Genomic DNA, 16,632 nt, shown 5'->3' with positions numbered 1-16,632 from the left:
AGGATGGCTTCTGGTGGAGAGGAGGTAGTAGTACTATATCTATACTGAAATGTAAAGAATATATGTCTCCTCCCACTCAAGTTGAAGAATTTTTAAAAATTACATATTCTAATTACTAGCTATGTATAGCTAGGAACAAAAGAAGGGTATATGTGTTGAGAGTTTGAGAAAAGGAATGCAAATATCTGAAACTCAAGAGTTGATAGATTGATTCTCTCTCCTCTTTCCCCCTCCTTTGAATGTGGATGGAATCGTGGAACATTTCCACCAAATGGGATCCCCTTTTTCAGCTGCCCTAATATTCCATTTTTAGTGAGTATTGAGGTCAATATTACATTTTCTTTACTTTTTCTTTTTGGTTGAGAAAAAGAGATCGATATATCTAGGGTTTTCTATTCAATTAAATTCTTGTATCATGACGTCGTTGTATAATTTCTTAGTGGCATTTAACGTGCTTGGATTTGTTTAGATTGATCAATAGTGTTACTTAATTGATTAATACTCACTTCGTCTCATAAAAATACGTGCACTTTCTTTTGTCCTTCATACAAAATTATGAGCATTTTCATTTGAAAGTTACCTACAACTCATTACTCATATACATCAATTTATTTACTATAACTTATACCGCTATGATCCACCATTAGAACTCATTAAATACTAATAATGTTTCACTATCTACTTAACACTACTTTGACTATCATTCTCCTTCGCTTTCTTACTTTATCAATTGTGCATATTAATTTCCTTGCGATTTCAAAAGCCCATATTTTTCTGGGACGAAATTAATCTCATGGCTTATTCAAGGAACTGAATAAAATACACTATGTATTAAGAAATGGTATTTTATAATTCATCAAAAAAGTGGTAGATGATATAATTAAGAAAATCGTATCGAAATTACTTGATTAGTTAATTAATTAATTATAACAAAATTCTACACTGAATAGGGATGTACAACGTGAGGAGAAGCATGTAGAAGACTGGAGATGAATAAATAATAAATAATTGCTGATAATTTGTGACGTAAGCAAAGTACATATAAGATTTATTTGTGAAGTTAGACTTTATCTTTATGAAAAAGAGATGAAAATAATAATAATTTATACGATAGTAATAAAAATAAAGTGAGTGTTAATGGAGGCGCGATGAACAAATCGCATATCGACGAGCATTGAGTGGTATAGCACCACGCGTAGATCTTGGCAGCTTAAAGTATATATGCTTTTCATTTATTTATTATTAAGAATCAGTATTTTAAATAATAATTATTCGTCAAAGAATATGTTCCAAATCATCTATACAAAAGTGTGGTATCCCCCCACCCACAGAATACCCCCCATGGGGGAACCCATAACATGATGTAACTAAAATATGAACAATAAAATGATTAAAATATGCCCATTTGCTTGATTATGGAAATTATTGGAAAGTCTTGTTGTTTGGATGGATGTAAACTATTGCTAGGCAATTCAAGAATATGTGATTTGATTTATCTAAATTCTTATTTTTTGTTTGTGCTCGATATGGAGTATATTTTGCGTTTTAATTATGTCTAAAGGCATGTAAAAATCACGAAATTTGTATGGTTAATTAGACCTCAAATGCTATAAAATTAACTTTTTATTTTTAAATATCAGAATAGAAGGCTTCTCATAGTATTATATATCGTCTATATTAATTAACCAAATCTTGTGTGTGCATTACCCTAGCGTAGAATGGTTGATGCCCAGATTAAAGGTTACGAGTTCGAATCCATTGTGAAGCGACCTTTAAAATTTATGTTTATTTTTCTATAATTAAAGAACCGTATAACAATTATCTGGAAATGCACAAAAATGACTCTCTCCAAAACCAATCAAATTATTGAATTAAGGTCGCTAGTTACATTAGATTAGAGAGATGGGGTAGGTGGGTAGGGTTTGATTAGCCAATAATCCATGTAAATAAAGAAGTTGATTTGCACACACGTATTATTAACTTAATGAATTGTTGTACTTTAAAATAGTTTGTGATGCAATGATAGCATAATGTGGATGGTTAGTGCACTAATCTATCGCTTTCCGTTTTTGGAATGGATTTGTTTGAGATGCATACAAATTGCCTTCCTAGTTCTTTCTTTGTTAATTCTTGCTTGATTTTAAGTTATATCGCATCATGATAGTCTTGATCAAATATCACATTATCTTGGGATTTCTATCATAATTTAGTTGATAAGCTCCACACTTTATTGACATGAACTTACATAAAACGATACTGTGTAAAAATTGATTCCTCGCATGTGTTTGTACTGTCTTTGTGGACCATCTATCACATTCGTAATTGGGTGATTTTTCAGGATTTTGTATCCAATCAATCAGGAATGGGAGAAGAATTCGGTTATATGGGGTTTATAGACTAAATGAGGTCTCTCTTTTCAACATACTAGTTTTTTGGGTTGAATTATCATGTTAAATCGGTAACATTGGTGCTTTTATTGAGAGCCCCAACAACACAGAGTGGTGGCCGGGTAAAGAACTCGCCGTAACCACCGAGTACGTTTGGGGTCAAATCGGAGTGGTGGCCAAGTAAAGAACTCACCGTGACCAACAAGAACTCGGAGTGGTGGCCTGCAAAGAACCAGCCGTAATCAACGAGGACGTTGGCCTTAAGGGAGGCCGATTGTTACGAACTCAATGTCCCACATCCGCTGTAAGAGCTAATGATGTGGACTAAATGATCTTGATCTACAATGGTATTATAAGTTCTTAGGAGTACATTTTATATATTCTTGTAACATTGAAATTTTGTAGGTACAACATTAATATGAAACACAGTTTCAAGGTAAACAATTGTTGAATTTTACGCGATTAGAACCAAAATTAAAAATGAATCAGAAATAATATTGTCCGGAAACAAACAAATAAAATAAAGAAAAATAAAAAAGATGATTGGTGGGATCCAAATAATGGTATTATTGATTGGAATCTTTGTATAGATAATGGAAAATAATAGTCCATTTTGATTGGTCACATGCAAATTGCAGCTTCATTCTTCAGCTTTCACTTTCGGCGATGGTAGAATGTATGCGTGGGACGTTGATGGCATACACTCATCACCTCCACGTGGCAGCATCACATGCTCTTTTTCTTGGTGGCCGCAGCCCATCCATTAGATCACTCTTTATTTTAATCTAGGATTTCAAATATTATTTATCTGTAAATACAATCTTTTAATAATTTATTAATTTTTTTTAATATAAATTCACAAAATTTGAAATTTTGTAAATGAATAATCAAAACTACATTATTTTAATTTTGTTAACTATAACAAATTAAAGAATAAAATTCTCTATATATCAGTTCTCTCCCCCCCCCCCCTTCCTCTTTTTACGTTGCCTATTGAATTTGATCTTATTTACAACTCCAAACTTCTTCTTCTTTCATATTTTTACTGATTTTTGTTGGCTGACAGCCTAGGGAAAGATCTAATTAAATCAACTAATTAATGAAACGTTGAGGCATGTACAATTGGAAAATCTAATTAAATCAACTAATGAAATGTTGAGGGCTTGAGGCATGTACAATCCCTATTTTAATCATTTTATTGCTTGGGCACTGAAAACATAATTTAAGTAAATGATCTAATATTACAAAGTCATGATTTCATGGCATACCAATCAAAAGATGGGACCCAAAACCAGAAGGGTTTTTCAATAAAAAAGAAATTGAATTCTCCGAATATGATATGGGCCTAAATATCGGGCTTCATGAGAATTAGGCCACTCGTCATGATAAGTTGGTAGGAGCAACCTGATTTATCGAAATAACTTAAAACTCCATTGTGAACATAGAAAAAAATATTGGTAAAAGCTTTACTACACCCAATTTCTCATACTCGAATAATTATACAACTATTATAAATAATGTACAGTGATATACACTAATTTAGCTGAAAAACTATATTTATGCATTACTCTGGGTTCCTCCTAAAAAGCATGAACTAATTTTTTAGTCCATTTTTAAAAAATATAAATTTTCTAATTTTAGAAATCTAAATACTCCCTCCGTCCCAAGTTACTCGAGTCGTATTCCTTTTTAGGTTGTCCCAAGTTACTTAAGTCATTTTTCTTTTTGGCTAAAAACAAAACATCCAATCTCATCTATTTTATTCTTTCTTTTACTTTACTCTCTCTTCTTTCTCTTACTTTATTCTCTCATCTACTTTATTTAACTCACTAAACACAACTTTCTTAAATCTCGTGCCGAAAAGAAATACCTCAAGTAACTTGGGACAGAGGGAGTATATTATAATGATATAGAAACCATTATATTCTCCATTAATACCACTTCCACTAATACTATAATTTTTCTGTTATTTCTCTTACTTTACCAATTATACATTAAAATCAGTCTTCGACCAAATGTTAATAAATTTCAAGGACGGAGGAAGTATTATTCTTTTAAAATTTTTTCTTTTACTTTTTGTTCCTCATTTTGACATTTTCTTCTTTTCTCAAACTAATTTTCTGCAGCAAATTTGCTTCGTTTATATCTCAAATTTCATCTCCTACTAGTCCTTCCAATTCAATTGGTATTCATCTACATTAATTTAGTAAGGGTTTAAGAATGATTTCGGACGATTTCAACAAAAATAACAATAAAAATAATAAATAGAAATATGTATGACGGGGGTTTAAGCCTCTATCAATTCCAAAGGATGTGTCCTGTCATTGATAGAGAAAAAATGCTTACCAATTAAGTCGCATTTCATCATCTCAATATTTGATCCAAAAAGATTTGAACATTTTTTTGATAAAATAAAGCATAAATTAGTTTTGTGAAGAAAAAAATGTAAAACATAAAATTCAACATTTCCTTAATTAAAGTTGGAATAACAGATGCAAGTGAAAGTCTGACGAAATGATTGATGGATCTGGAGTGGGCCTTTCCAAACCCATATTACACGAATGGGCGCCTCAGTCGGCCCAACGAAAATTCACAATAAATTCAAAGAAAACGACGTCGCTAACCAATCAATCCGCCAGGGGCAGATACGGTAATTCGTTGAACACGACAACGTGGATCGCAGTAGGCTCAATCCAAAATCCCTAGAAAAGGAAAACCGCACTTTCTCGTTTCGTATTCAACTTCTCACTCTTCCTCAACTCCACGGCGTAGATCCGAGGAGTTTTGGGATAACGTCAAAAGCCCTAAAGCTCTCACTTTCTTTTCTCTCAGATCCTCGTGTGTGATATCAGGTAGCTTACTCGAGCAGATGTTAGAATCTCTACAATTTTTTACGTGATTTCTTACTTCTGTGTTTTTACTTAGTCATGTCTTTTGTGGTGCGTGGATGATCTTGTTGAATTGAGCGCTTCATTTGGTGATGTTTAGTTGTGAGAGCGCTTTGTTTATTTTGTGTGGTTTTTGAAATTGAAGTTTTTGATGTTGTAGTTGCTGATTATGAGGGTAATTTTGTTTCCTTTTCATGTCTATATAATATGATTATGTTGGGGATTGAAAACGTTATGCTATGTTTTTCCTTTTTATTTCCTTTTTTCTTGTTTTATCTGTTTAGCCGGTAGCTTCACCGTGTAATTATTGTATTTGCTAGGAATTCGGTATCAAAATTCTGTTGTTCAAGGCAATGATTGATGTCACTGCTTATTATCTTTGTGTATGGAATTTGGTAACTTTGCGAAGGGAACGTCTGCTCTTCATTAGTCTATTAGAGTAACTGTTTTGCTAAAGGAGCATGATTGATGGATAACAATTTTTATGATACAATTTTATTCCGGTGCCACTTGATATGAATTATAAATTTATAATTGAACTGATAGCTTCGTTTAATGCTTCTCTTATGTGTTATTCTACTGTCTAACTGCTCCTCATATGATATAATGTGGTGTTTTCTTTTTTACGTAACTGTAAGACTTTTTAATGTAGTGGTAAAACATAACTTATCATTTGTTGTTTTTTCTTCCAGTTTTTGCAATCATGGCTGGAATGGCTCCTGAAGGCTCTCAATTTGATGCTCGTCACTATGATGCTAAGATGACTGAGCTGTGAGATCTTAGCTTCTTTTGTTCTTTTATTTTGAATCGGATAGTGAAAGTGAGCTTTATAATACTGCATTTTTTGTGACCGTTTTAGTCTATGATGCAGACTTGGAACTGATGGTGGTGAAGAATTCTTCACTAGTTATGATGAGGTTTACGATAGCTTTGATGCCATGGGCTTGCAGGAGAATCTACTTAGGGGCATCTATGCCTACGGTACTCAAAACAATTTTGAATTAGCGATATATTGTACTTTATTCTCATTAATTTACATTGAAGTTTTATTTAGGGGTCTTTAGTTGTATTTATGTGCATTAATGGGTTTTTGACTGGGCTGGTAGGAAGTTAAAAAAGTAGTGTAGTAAGATGGGTGTGTGGTATCCGTATTAATTACTTTCTTTCTATGCTTGAGAATTTTCTTTGAAAATGTAAGGAGTTTCCCTTTTTGTTAGGTTTTGAGAAGCCCTCTGCGATCCAGCAAAGAGGGATTGTTCCTTTCTGCAAGGGGCTGGATGTGATTCAGCAAGCTCAATCTGGGACTGGAAAAACTGCAACCTTCTGCTCTGGGATTCTGCAGCAGCTGGACTACGATGTGGTTGAATGCCAGGCTTTAGTTCTGGCACCCACTCGTGAGCTTGCTCAGCAAATCGAGAAGGTCATGAGAGCACTAGGTGATTATCTTGGCGTTAAGGTTCATGCTTGTGTTGGAGGTACCAGTGTTCGTGAAGATCAGCGTATTCTCTCTAGTGGAGTTCATGTTGTTGTCGGCACTCCTGGTCGTGTTTTTGACATGCTGAGAAGGCAGTCACTGCGCCCTGATTACATTAAGATGTTTGTTTTGGATGAAGCTGATGAAATGCTTTCCCGGGGTTTCAAGGACCAGGTTTACTTCGTATTTGTATCTGTATTTGTGTGCATGAACAGTGAACCTAGCTTGATTGGGTGGATTAGGATACCAAGTAGAGATATTTGCAGTAGAACAGAATTGCGTAAAATATAGCTTTTCTTTGTATTTGACTGTCCATAAATGATGCAGTCAATTTGCACAGGCTGCTTTCTTTGTGAATTTTGCCTTATTCGCTCCATGCGCCTTATCTACCATATTTTATTTTTTCCTGCATTTGACTTCACGATTAGTGTATCTGAGCTCTATTTAGTTCATTGTTTTGTTTCTAACAAGTGGACTGTGTTCATCCAGATATATGATATCTTCCAGTTGCTGCCACCTAAGATTCAAGTTGGTGTGTTCTCTGCAACCATGCCCCCAGAGGCCCTTGAAATCACAAGGAAGTTTATGAACAAGCCTGTCCGCATTCTTGTGAAACGTGACGAGCTAACACTCGAGGGTATCAAGCAGTTTTATGTCAATGTTGACAAAGAGGAGTGGAAACTTGAAACCCTGTGTGATCTGTATGAGACCTTGGCTATCACTCAGAGCGTCATCTTCGTTAACACTAGGCGTAAGGTGGACTGGCTCACTGACAAGATGCGCAGCCGAGATCATACTGTCTCTGCCACCCACGGTGACATGGACCAGAACACTAGAGATATCATCATGAGAGAATTCAGATCTGGTTCTTCCCGAGTCCTCATCACCACTGATCTGCTGGCCCGTGGTATTGATGTCCAGCAAGTCTCTCTTGTCATCAACTATGATTTGCCGACTCAACCTGAGAACTACCTGCATCGTATTGGACGAAGTGGGCGATTTGGAAGGAAGGGTGTGGCCATAAACTTTGTTACCAAAGATGACGAACGAATGCTTTTTGACATCCAGAAGTTCTACAATGTTGTAGTTGAGGAGCTGCCGGCGAATGTTGCCGACCTCCTGTAAGCAGTTTTTGAGGCCCAGAGGTTAATTCTCCTTGTTTTAAGTAAGTTACAATCTTATTTCGTAGGCTAGTTTATACTATATGTTACAGTCTTAAGTTCAAACTACTGTTTCACAAATTTTTTGGTTTTTGCTCTGTATTTTAATGTCTATATAACTCCAGTTTGTATGATGATGTGGTTTGGTGAGTCTTTGGAGTTTATTGGGATTGTGAGGTTGTGTTGTTTATTTTGGGGCCATCCTTTTGCTGTATAAACAGATGACCTCATCTTGTTCATTCTTATTTGCTACTTTCATCTGCATTAATCTTTGTTTTTGGCTTGACATTGTGTTTCTGTATAAACAGAAGAGCGTATCTAATTTTAGGGTTTTGTGGAGGATGAAAAAACTATATAGGGAATATGCAATCATACAACACCTTGTAACTAAAAAGTTGTTATTTGAAATAGTATATTGATAAATATCCATTATCGATAATAACTTAAAAAAGAGAAGAAAATTGATCACCCATATTTTTATTACCAACAAAAGAAATCCTTGGTGAACTAAAGATCAAATTCATTGTGCAGATACAATTTTCAAAGAAGAGTTTTGTTGTGGAACAATAATCTCTTGTTAAGATGCTCCACATGCGTATTATTATTATTTAAAACCTAAACAACTTTTTCAACATTTTAATCAAATTAATAATTTTATATAGTCGTATTGCTACACAAGCTACTCGCTAGCATAGAAGCAATATTAATAAAAAGCGTGCTTTTGGTTCAATGAAACCGAAAGAAATATTGCATGTCAATGGAATATCAAAATTGTCAAAGCCGAAGTTATGAGTATTTATTGCTTGAATAAAACAACGGAGACTCTGATAATCGACACAGATCTTTGCTGCGTGTCCAAATCCACGCATACTTCCCCTTCATTTATGCGCAATTGCATCGATCTCTGCTGGCAGAAATATAGAAGAAATTAGCAAATAAAATTAATTAATAACAATAACAATAATAATAATCAGGGAGAGATGTGGGAATCAATTTGCTTAACGATTGCGGCTACAGCCGGAAACAGCATTGGCAAAGTGCTCCAGAAAAAGAGCACCCTAATTCTCCCACCTCTCCCCTTCAAGCTCAAGGTATTCTACTCTACCTGTTTTCTGGTTTTCTGTGTAATTGATTTGGATGCATAGATTGAGGTGAAGGTAGTCGTTTCTCTGTTAATTGGATTTTTGGGCATGTCAAAAAGGTGATCTTTTTATCTATTTTTGTCGATTGCCTTTGCATTGTATTGAGTGAGCTAATTTATAAGCGTTTGTCTTTGTTAGATGTGTGTGTTGTGTCTGTTTGTGTAATTCCATATGTTTGAAATGAACTTATTTTGTGTGTAACATTGATATTTGATTTATTCTCGTTTTCTGGGGAATTTCCCTTTTTAATTTGGCTATGCATCTTTGTATGCATGTTGTTGTTTGTATACATTTGTAATTGCCAAAATCCATTGTTTAGAAAATGTATGGAATTCTGAATGCAAACTGATTATATCGATTATTGGAGACTCTCGATGAATTACCGTAGACCATTGGTGATCTCTATTGTAATATTTCAGTTAAGTGTCCAAGTTTTAGTAATTTAGTAGTGTCACATTTATTAGCTTTAGCCTGTCTTTGATGAATTTCTTCCCAAGTATGTTCCAACTGCGAAAATAGGCAACTAGTTTTGGTAACGATGGTCCATATAGTAGTAGTAGCCATTGATCTTGAAGTAAGGAACTCGTGTAACAGCCGTTTCTGTCCTTATTGAGAAGAATACATGGAAATAAATTGCCATTTTATTTTCTTCATTGTCATGAAACTTGCTGGGCATTAGAAGCTTCGTATGTTGATGAATATATTCATGATGCATCTAGTACAAATTGAAGCAGATTAGTTATGATAAGAGGATCTGTATTTTCAGGTGATAAGAGCATATGCTTCTAACAGTCCTTGGATAATCGGCTTCTTGATGGATATTTTTGGGGCCATCTTGATGTTGCTCGCACTATCTCAGGCTCCTGTAAGATCTACACATGTTCAGTCAGTTACAGAGACTGTAGATCATGATGGTGGATCACATATTGAAATTTTATGAATGTAGGTATCGGTGATTCAACCTGTTTCTGGCTGTGGGCTTGCCATTCTCGCAGTGTTTTCTCATTTTTATCTAAAAGAGTTCATGAATGCCATCGACTGGATCGGAATTGCTTTGGCTGGTATTGGCACTATAGGTAATGTAAGTCGATATATTATTCATATCTCTATTTTTTACGACCCTGTCTCTGATTTGTTGCGCTCTTTGCATCCAGGTGTTGGTGCTGGAGGAGAAGAGCAAAAGTCGCCATCCATCTCAATTATCTATTTACCATGGCTCGCATTTGTTGTTGTGCTCGTGTTTGTAGGTATCTTACCTTATTCTTCTAATTGGTATTGCTGGTTGATGTCGGATAATGTTGAAAATATTATAAACATGCCTATCCAGTATTCAAAAGTCGAATATTAATGAATTTGCTTGATTTTTCTTAGGCGCCTATATCATACTATGATTCTGGTTCGACTGTCATTGTATGGTTGTTCCCTTTTTGTTGGTTCCCATTAATGATATGCTTAAAACTTGCTTCTTTTGACTTCCCTTGTAACACAGCCATCCTACGTAGACTAGTCGATTCTTTACTACCTAACAGCTTATATTGTTTGCTTCTTTTAGGTTCTTCTTAATGGATGGCTTCGTGTGTATAAACGGCAAAGAAGAGAACAAGAGTTGGTATAGTTAAACATTATGATTAATGGTATTGTCTTAATGAAGTGCTTTAATAGTCTCATGGGTCTGAATCTTCTGCTTTTCGACCTTGCAGATGCAATACGAAGTGGTCGAGGAAATCATTTATGGCTTGGAGTCCGGCATCCTATTCGGGTAACTCTCTTAAACTCAACCAATACATGTTTCTTCGGATTCTTCTAATACCTGTCATCTTACGAGAGAAAAGAAACCCACGAAACGCAATTGCAGGATTGCATCTGTAATATCAAAGATGGGATTTTTGTTCTTGGAGCAAGGATCTTCCAAGTTACTGCTTCCCGTTTGTGTCTCGATCAGCATAACGTGCAGTGCCTCTGGATTTATTTACCAGGTAAAACGATCACCACTCGATTTTGATCTTGCACGTTCGATCAGAGTCTCTTGAACATGTTCCAGATTATCTCGTTGTTTCGTAAGTATAACGTATTCTTCGTTTCTTCTATTGTAAACAGACCCGTGGTTTGAAGCACGGAAGAGCAATCGTCGTGTCCACGTGTGCAGCTGTTGCCTCGATCGTGACCGGTGTGCTTGCCGGCATGTTTGCACTTGGCGAACAGTTGCCTTCAGCCCCCACATCTCGCCTATTGCTTCTCCTCGGATGGTACTCTTTCATCTCTCGTCTCTCTCGTTCGGACTCTTTGCATTGTTAACTCCGTCTCGTGCAGGCTCTTCATCATCCTCGGAGTAATCCTGCTGGTATCTTCGTCGAGGTTGATGCAACATCTCCGGAGCCCATGGAGACGCTTCGCACGAGGCTGGATCAAGAGGAGTTTCGTCCAAAGGCAGTGGAGCTCGGCCCGTGCAAGGGACACAAACCCGAACTCCGTGATCCAAGCGAGCACGCTGCATCATTTGATACCGCTCCCTGCAAAAGCGAAAGCTTGAGCTATTTTGATTCGGTTCGGGTTTCGAGTGTACAGTTTTATGTTGCCTTTTTGGTACTCTCTCACAAAATGTTGAATAGACATAATTTTGAAATAGCTAAAGCCTAAAAATCATTGGAGAATACAATTTTATTTTTTTCAGACCACAAATACAAAGATTTCTTGAATTTCCAATTGATTATTGAATCCATTGTATATTTTTGCAATGTGTACACAACGTTAATGACTAAACAAAACAAAATCAGCCCACGTACTCTAGTTTCTCATAAAATAATAGAAAGGCTTATTAAATTAGTGTATCATAGATTTTCTTTTTATGAAGTGACATTCTTTAATATTGGTCTGCAAATTATGGTATAAGATTGCTATACAAAAGTCCGACCATTATAATATTTTTTACTTTATCAATTCATATATAGTAGTAATATAAAAATACAATGCCCAACTCCCTAGCTATTAGCTTATTAAGTTAAGCAGAATTTGTCATAGATTGGGGAGTATTGCCTTATTTTTGCATGCTTAGTTAATTTTCAACTTTGTAACAAGCATCTTATATTTTGTTTTTTTACTAAAACTGATAATCTATTTATTACGAAAATATTTTTTCAACGAAAATGACTAATTTTAGCCGTCAAAATTTAATGTCGTAGCTGAAATAAAGGCCCTAGCTTTCACCTGAATCCAAGCAATCCTCATCAAGGAAGTAAAAACCAAAACAACAATTTCCAAACCTCTAAAAAATAATTGAAATCATTTCTATACAATTAATCAATCCAAACTTTTGTCGACGCTGGAAAAAAAACACGAGTGTCACCGGCTGCAAATTCATGAAACTTTTTCCCCCCTTTTTTTCCTTCTAAACAAATGGGGAGAAGAAAAAAATCCGTAGGTTGTTCAAATTTAATCTCTTTCTCATCTTACTACTTTATTATGTAAGAAAAAATTAAATATGATATTTTCTCATACCGATATTTTTTCAAACAGCTTCATACTTTTGCGGCGTTTTTTTCCGCAAGAGACCGCCCGCAGTGGAGGACGACGATGGCGGCGAGGAATGCCCCGATCCCTCCACCGCGAGCTCCGACGGCGTCCGCGGCGACGGCACCATGACGCCGGAGGATGCGGCCGCCGCGAAGCCATGCAGCCCCGAGCAGGCGCCGTCGCTGCCCATGCCGCCAGGAAACCGCCACATGCGGACGGCCTCCTGCGGCCATAACCTCCAGCACCGCCGCACCGGCTCTAGCGTCTCGAGGCTCGTGTCGAGCATGAGCCTCCGCAGCATGGGCGGCGGTGGTGGGGCCGCGGAGAAGCCTTCTGCCCGGATTAGGGAGAGGGCGAGGATTTTCAAACACGAGGATTCGGTGTGGAAGAAGACGATAATATTAGGAGAGAGATGTAGGGTTCCCGAGGACGAGGACGAGGACGATGTTAAATTATTCGACGAGAAGGGGAATAAGATTATTACGTACCATCCCAAGTCGCATAGCGGATTGTTACAATATTCTAGGCAGAGTACATCTTTAGATGCGGACCATGATTTTCGGACAAACTTGAAGTTGTAGGTACATTGTGTTGTAAATACTTTTTCATGTCATCATAATTTTTTGTATTTGGAATTTTGGTTGGTGCTTTGGATCATAATTTGGATTTCATTTGGATCATGTGAAGGATCTATACATTGATTTTTGTGAGTTGAATTTGAGATTAGAAAAGGAAAGGCGATTGATCTAACGATATTCATTTGTTAGTATCTGAGTTTTGATTAGTATTTTTCATTTTAGACAAAATCCGAGTTGCATAAAATTGTTGTGTTTTTATATAATGTAGTGCTTATTTTGGGTTAGGTAAAGAGATTTGTCCTATAAATCACACACGGTGTTAATTATGTATAATCACTACAAAAACAATAATTTTACCGACGAATCGAATTTTTAACAGCTCCGTAAGAGGCGTCACGATCATTGCATACTGAGCTATAAAACGACGGTAATCGCTTGTAAGGCCGAGAAATACCCTCAATTGTTTCATCGTCTTGGGCATAGACCAAGCTACCATGGTCTCTATTTCTAAATCTACACCATCAATTCTTTGGTACTAAACAAATCCTAATTAAAAGCTGAAAATTAAATCACAAATAGACATTCGAATGATAGTTAACGCATGCATTTAAAGGGTTCAATAAATGGGCTGAGACATTTTTCTATTTGATCGGATTTTAAATTCAGTACGAATTGTAAGTCTAGTATCTAACAAAACTAAGTAAAAGTATAAACACCCCTAATTTTTTTCCTAGAATAAACTAATAAATACACAAATCAAACTTTTAAGCAAAACCATTCCATTACAACCCATAATTGTGTTTCACACTTGGTCTTTGACACAGATCGAAGCATCAACATGTTGAAGCAAGGAAACAGAATCAGAGGAACATGTCATTTCGATTTGATCAAAACTCACTCCAATTTGAGATGATTGAGAAGGAATTTGCAAACGTTCAACATCACCTTCCAACATCTCTAACACCTTGTTCATTGAAGGACGATCATTTGGGCTCAACAATATACACCACAATGCAACTATGGCCATCTTTTTAACAATACTCTTTGTACTCTCATTCTCATCGCCATACCCCGCTTCTTTGATTTCAATATCCTTCCCTTGCTCAAAACAATCATATATCCAATATGGAAAATACTGACTGGAATGACCGTTCTTTCCTCTCAAGTCTCTCTTCAACCCCACCATATCGATTAACATCATTCCGAAACTATACACATCAGCCTTGTAAGAGACTGCCCCCATACTTCTGTTGATTAGTTCAGGAGCAACATACCCTATAGTTCCTCTAGTTGTAGTCAAGCTCACTGTATCTTTACCGATAGAGCAAAACTTTGCTAGCCCGAAATCAGAGATTTTGGGAATGAATTTATCGTCCAGAAGTATATTATGAGGCTTGATGTCAAAATGCAGAATCTGGATGTTACAACCTCGATGCAAATATTCAATCCCACGAGCAACGCCAACTGCAATATCAAACTTCGTGTCCCAATTCAATGGCTTCATGTTTTCTAGGTTGAAGAGGTGCTTTTCAAGAGATCCATTAGTCATGAAATCGAAGACAAGAGCAAGTTTGGAGCCATGTGCACAGTACCCAACTAGTTTGACAACATTAACATGGTGTATCCTTCCAATAGTTGCGATTTCATTCATGAAGTCCTTCCCTTTTCCTCCCGATTTCCCTAGTAGTTTGACTGCAACATCATGGCCGCTACGGAGCTTGCCTTTGTAAACAGAACCGTAACCTCCTTGACCTAGTTTATCTCGAAAACCTTTGGTCATTTTTCTGATGTCTGAATAGGAGTACCTAATTGGGGTGAGTGTGTTGTCACTCTTTAGAAATGATTCTATGTCTTCATGTACAGAGAGACGCCTCGTTTGAAATTTGTAAATCAAAAGCCGCACCACCAAAGGGAAGGTGAAGACCCTTGATGCGCAGATGATGATGCTTACTATGAGGGCTGAGAAGATGTGGAAGAAGCTCAAATCTTTGCTATGTATACACATGTTATCTTTTAGTAAGTTGATGAATTAGTAACAAAAATGAAATGAGAGCGCACCAGGCAGTAGATAAGTCTGTGATCTGGTCACTGCAAGCACATCAAATACAATATAAGCAAAACACATGAGTGAAAAATCGATAGCATGACTAAGAAAGGAAATGATAGTTACACTAATACTTCACTTAAGTTGACGAATTAGTAACAAAAATAAAATGAGAGTGTACCAGGCAGTAGATAATTAGTCTTTGATCCGATTACGATCGCTGCAAGCACAACGAATTATACATCATAAGCCAAAATAAAAGTAGAAATATACTTCATCCGTCCATCCACGATTAATTGTTTTCTTTACTTTCTAGTTTTTTTTTTTTTTTTAAATGGACCTCACATTCTACTAGCTCATCTCACTCACATTTTATTACATAAAACACTTAGTATTAAATTAAAGTACAACGCACACTCCACCAACTTTTTCTATCCACTTTTCTTAAAATCCGAGCAAGCAACTTATGCCACTTGATTGTGGACAGGGTAAGTAGTTCGGTAAGGCATATAAGGATTCTTACGTTGAATCACGGTGAAAAAGAGAGCTGATTTATAATATAAGAGCATCGATACAGCTGCGAAGCCAATGATGGTGAAAACAGGAGGGCTTACCACTGCACATAACAGACCTGCAAGTCATTTTTTTTTTCCTCATCAAATGTTGACTCTTTTGAATCTTTTTGCATATCAAAACAAAACAGCTCGAATATTTAACGATGCATAAATTAATTTCCCACCTACAATTATCACAAGAATCGGGATCATACCTGAAGATATATATTAATAACCTTCAGTTAATCATATCTTAAAGAGATGTAACTATATAATACTACTATGAGATTGAGTGAAAATGGAGTATACCGAAGAAGATGGAGTCATAAAATTTGGCTGCATATTTCCAAATAAAAAGAGCATTAGCATATATATAAACAGAAGAAATCTATTGACAATTGAGTCTTACGCAGGGTAAATTTGCAGTGGGGGCAGAAGACGAGTTCGAATCCGTACAAGAGAGATTGGTGGATTTCAGAGAGTGAAACGTTGTCGAAATCGTTAAATTGGGGCATTGAAGTCATCACTATGAGATCGACTCTGCACAAACGTGGCACCTCAGAGGCATTCAAGTGTCCCACCTTGATATAAGCATGTGTGTTGGGAAGATTAATGTGTGAATAATTAGAGGAACAGTGAGTAGTAACATCTGTAAAGAGGGAAGAGTTGTTCAATGGTTGTGGGCAGCTTACAAAATTAATAGGGTTTAGTGTTGTTGGAATTCGGTAAGGAAAAGGGTGAGTATTATCGAAGATGAAGGTAAAGATGTATGAAGAAAGAGTGGGAAAAGAGCAGATGTTATTGTTGTTAATGGAAGCATCAACAAGCCTGATGGTGGAGTTTTGGTAGTCGATTGCTTTGACGTGGTAGGTTTGGGAGTTGAGAGAGATGGAGG

The 16,632-nt window shown here is 36.3% G+C and overlaps 4 protein-coding genes across 4 annotated transcripts; 3 read left to right on the top strand and 1 right to left on the bottom strand.

Annotated features, from left to right (window-relative positions):
• Positions 1 to 5,082: 5,082 nt before the first annotated feature.
• On the top strand, positions 5,083 to 8,148 carry LOC125213516 (eukaryotic initiation factor 4A-14). The gene is made up of 5 exons (XM_048114107.1): positions 5,083 to 5,239; positions 5,968 to 6,046; positions 6,147 to 6,256; positions 6,493 to 6,923; positions 7,239 to 8,148. Exons 2-5 carry the CDS (start codon positions 5,979 to 5,981, stop codon positions 7,872 to 7,874), a joined length of 1,245 nt encoding a protein of 414 aa, XP_047970064.1. The 5' UTR covers positions 5,083 to 5,239; positions 5,968 to 5,978; the 3' UTR covers positions 7,875 to 8,148.
• Positions 8,149 to 8,722: 574 nt separating this feature from the next.
• Positions 8,723 to 11,721, top strand: LOC125215728 (probable magnesium transporter NIPA9). The gene is made up of 9 exons (XM_048117254.1): positions 8,723 to 9,000; positions 9,818 to 9,916; positions 9,998 to 10,127; positions 10,206 to 10,294; positions 10,604 to 10,660; positions 10,752 to 10,810; positions 10,907 to 11,027; positions 11,149 to 11,297; positions 11,362 to 11,721. The coding sequence occupies exons 1-9, from the start codon at positions 8,890 to 8,892 to the stop codon at positions 11,579 to 11,581; spliced, it is 1,035 nt and encodes a 344-aa protein (XP_047973211.1). The 5' UTR covers positions 8,723 to 8,889; the 3' UTR covers positions 11,582 to 11,721.
• Positions 11,722 to 12,305: 584 nt separating this feature from the next.
• On the top strand, positions 12,306 to 13,219 carry LOC125210959. Its single transcript, XM_048110610.1, has 2 exons — positions 12,306 to 12,469; positions 12,565 to 13,219. The coding sequence occupies exons 1-2, from the start codon at positions 12,445 to 12,447 to the stop codon at positions 13,140 to 13,142; spliced, it is 603 nt and encodes a 200-aa protein (XP_047966567.1). The 5' UTR covers positions 12,306 to 12,444; the 3' UTR covers positions 13,143 to 13,219.
• A 722-nt stretch (positions 13,220 to 13,941) lies between these two features.
• LOC125210213 (rust resistance kinase Lr10-like) lies at positions 13,942 to 15,264 on the bottom strand. Its single transcript, XM_048109783.1, has 2 exons — positions 15,198 to 15,264; positions 13,942 to 15,098 (listed from the first exon to the last, which is right to left on the bottom strand). Exons 1-2 carry the CDS (start codon positions 15,262 to 15,264, stop codon positions 13,942 to 13,944), a joined length of 1,224 nt encoding a protein of 407 aa, XP_047965740.1.
• Between the last annotated feature and the right edge of the window lie 1,368 nt (positions 15,265 to 16,632).

Source organism: Salvia hispanica, chromosome 3 (genome assembly GCF_023119035.1).
Source record: "Salvia hispanica cultivar TCC Black 2014 chromosome 3, UniMelb_Shisp_WGS_1.0, whole genome shotgun sequence".
Classification (NCBI taxonomy): Eukaryota; Viridiplantae; Streptophyta; class Magnoliopsida; order Lamiales; family Lamiaceae; genus Salvia; species Salvia hispanica.
The sequence above is the reverse complement of the archived record's forward strand: the minus strand, read 5'-3'. Positions and strand labels throughout refer to the sequence as shown.

Coding starts and splice junctions, on each gene's coding strand:
- LOC125213516 (XM_048114107.1), top strand. CDS start 5,979: ATGGCTGGAATGGCTCCTGAAGGCTCTCAATTTGATGCTCGTCACTAT. Junction 6,257..6,492: donor TAGGGGCATCTATGCCTACG/GTACTCAAAACA, acceptor CCTTTTTGTTAG/GTTTTGAGAAGCCCTCTGCG. Junction 6,924..7,238: donor CCCGGGGTTTCAAGGACCAG/GTTTACTTCGTA, acceptor GTGTTCATCCAG/ATATATGATATCTTCCAGTT.
- LOC125215728 (XM_048117254.1), top strand. CDS start 8,890: ATGTGGGAATCAATTTGCTTAACGATTGCGGCTACAGCCGGAAACAGC. Junction 9,001..9,817: donor CTCTCCCCTTCAAGCTCAAG/GTATTCTACTCT, acceptor CTGTATTTTCAG/GTGATAAGAGCATATGCTTC. Junction 9,917..9,997: donor TCGCACTATCTCAGGCTCCT/GTAAGATCTACA, acceptor TTATGAATGTAG/GTATCGGTGATTCAACCTGT.
- LOC125210959 (XM_048110610.1), top strand. CDS start 12,445: ATGGGGAGAAGAAAAAAATCCGTAG. Junction 12,470..12,564: donor GAGAAGAAAAAAATCCGTAG/GTTGTTCAAATT, acceptor TTTTTCAAACAG/CTTCATACTTTTGCGGCGTT.
- LOC125210213 (XM_048109783.1), bottom strand. CDS start 15,264: ATGTGTTTTGCTTATATTGTATTTGATGTGCTTGCAGTGACCAGATCA. Junction 15,099..15,197: donor ACAGACTTATCTACTGCCTG/GTGCGCTCTCAT, acceptor ACATCTTCTCAG/CCCTCATAGTAAGCATCATC.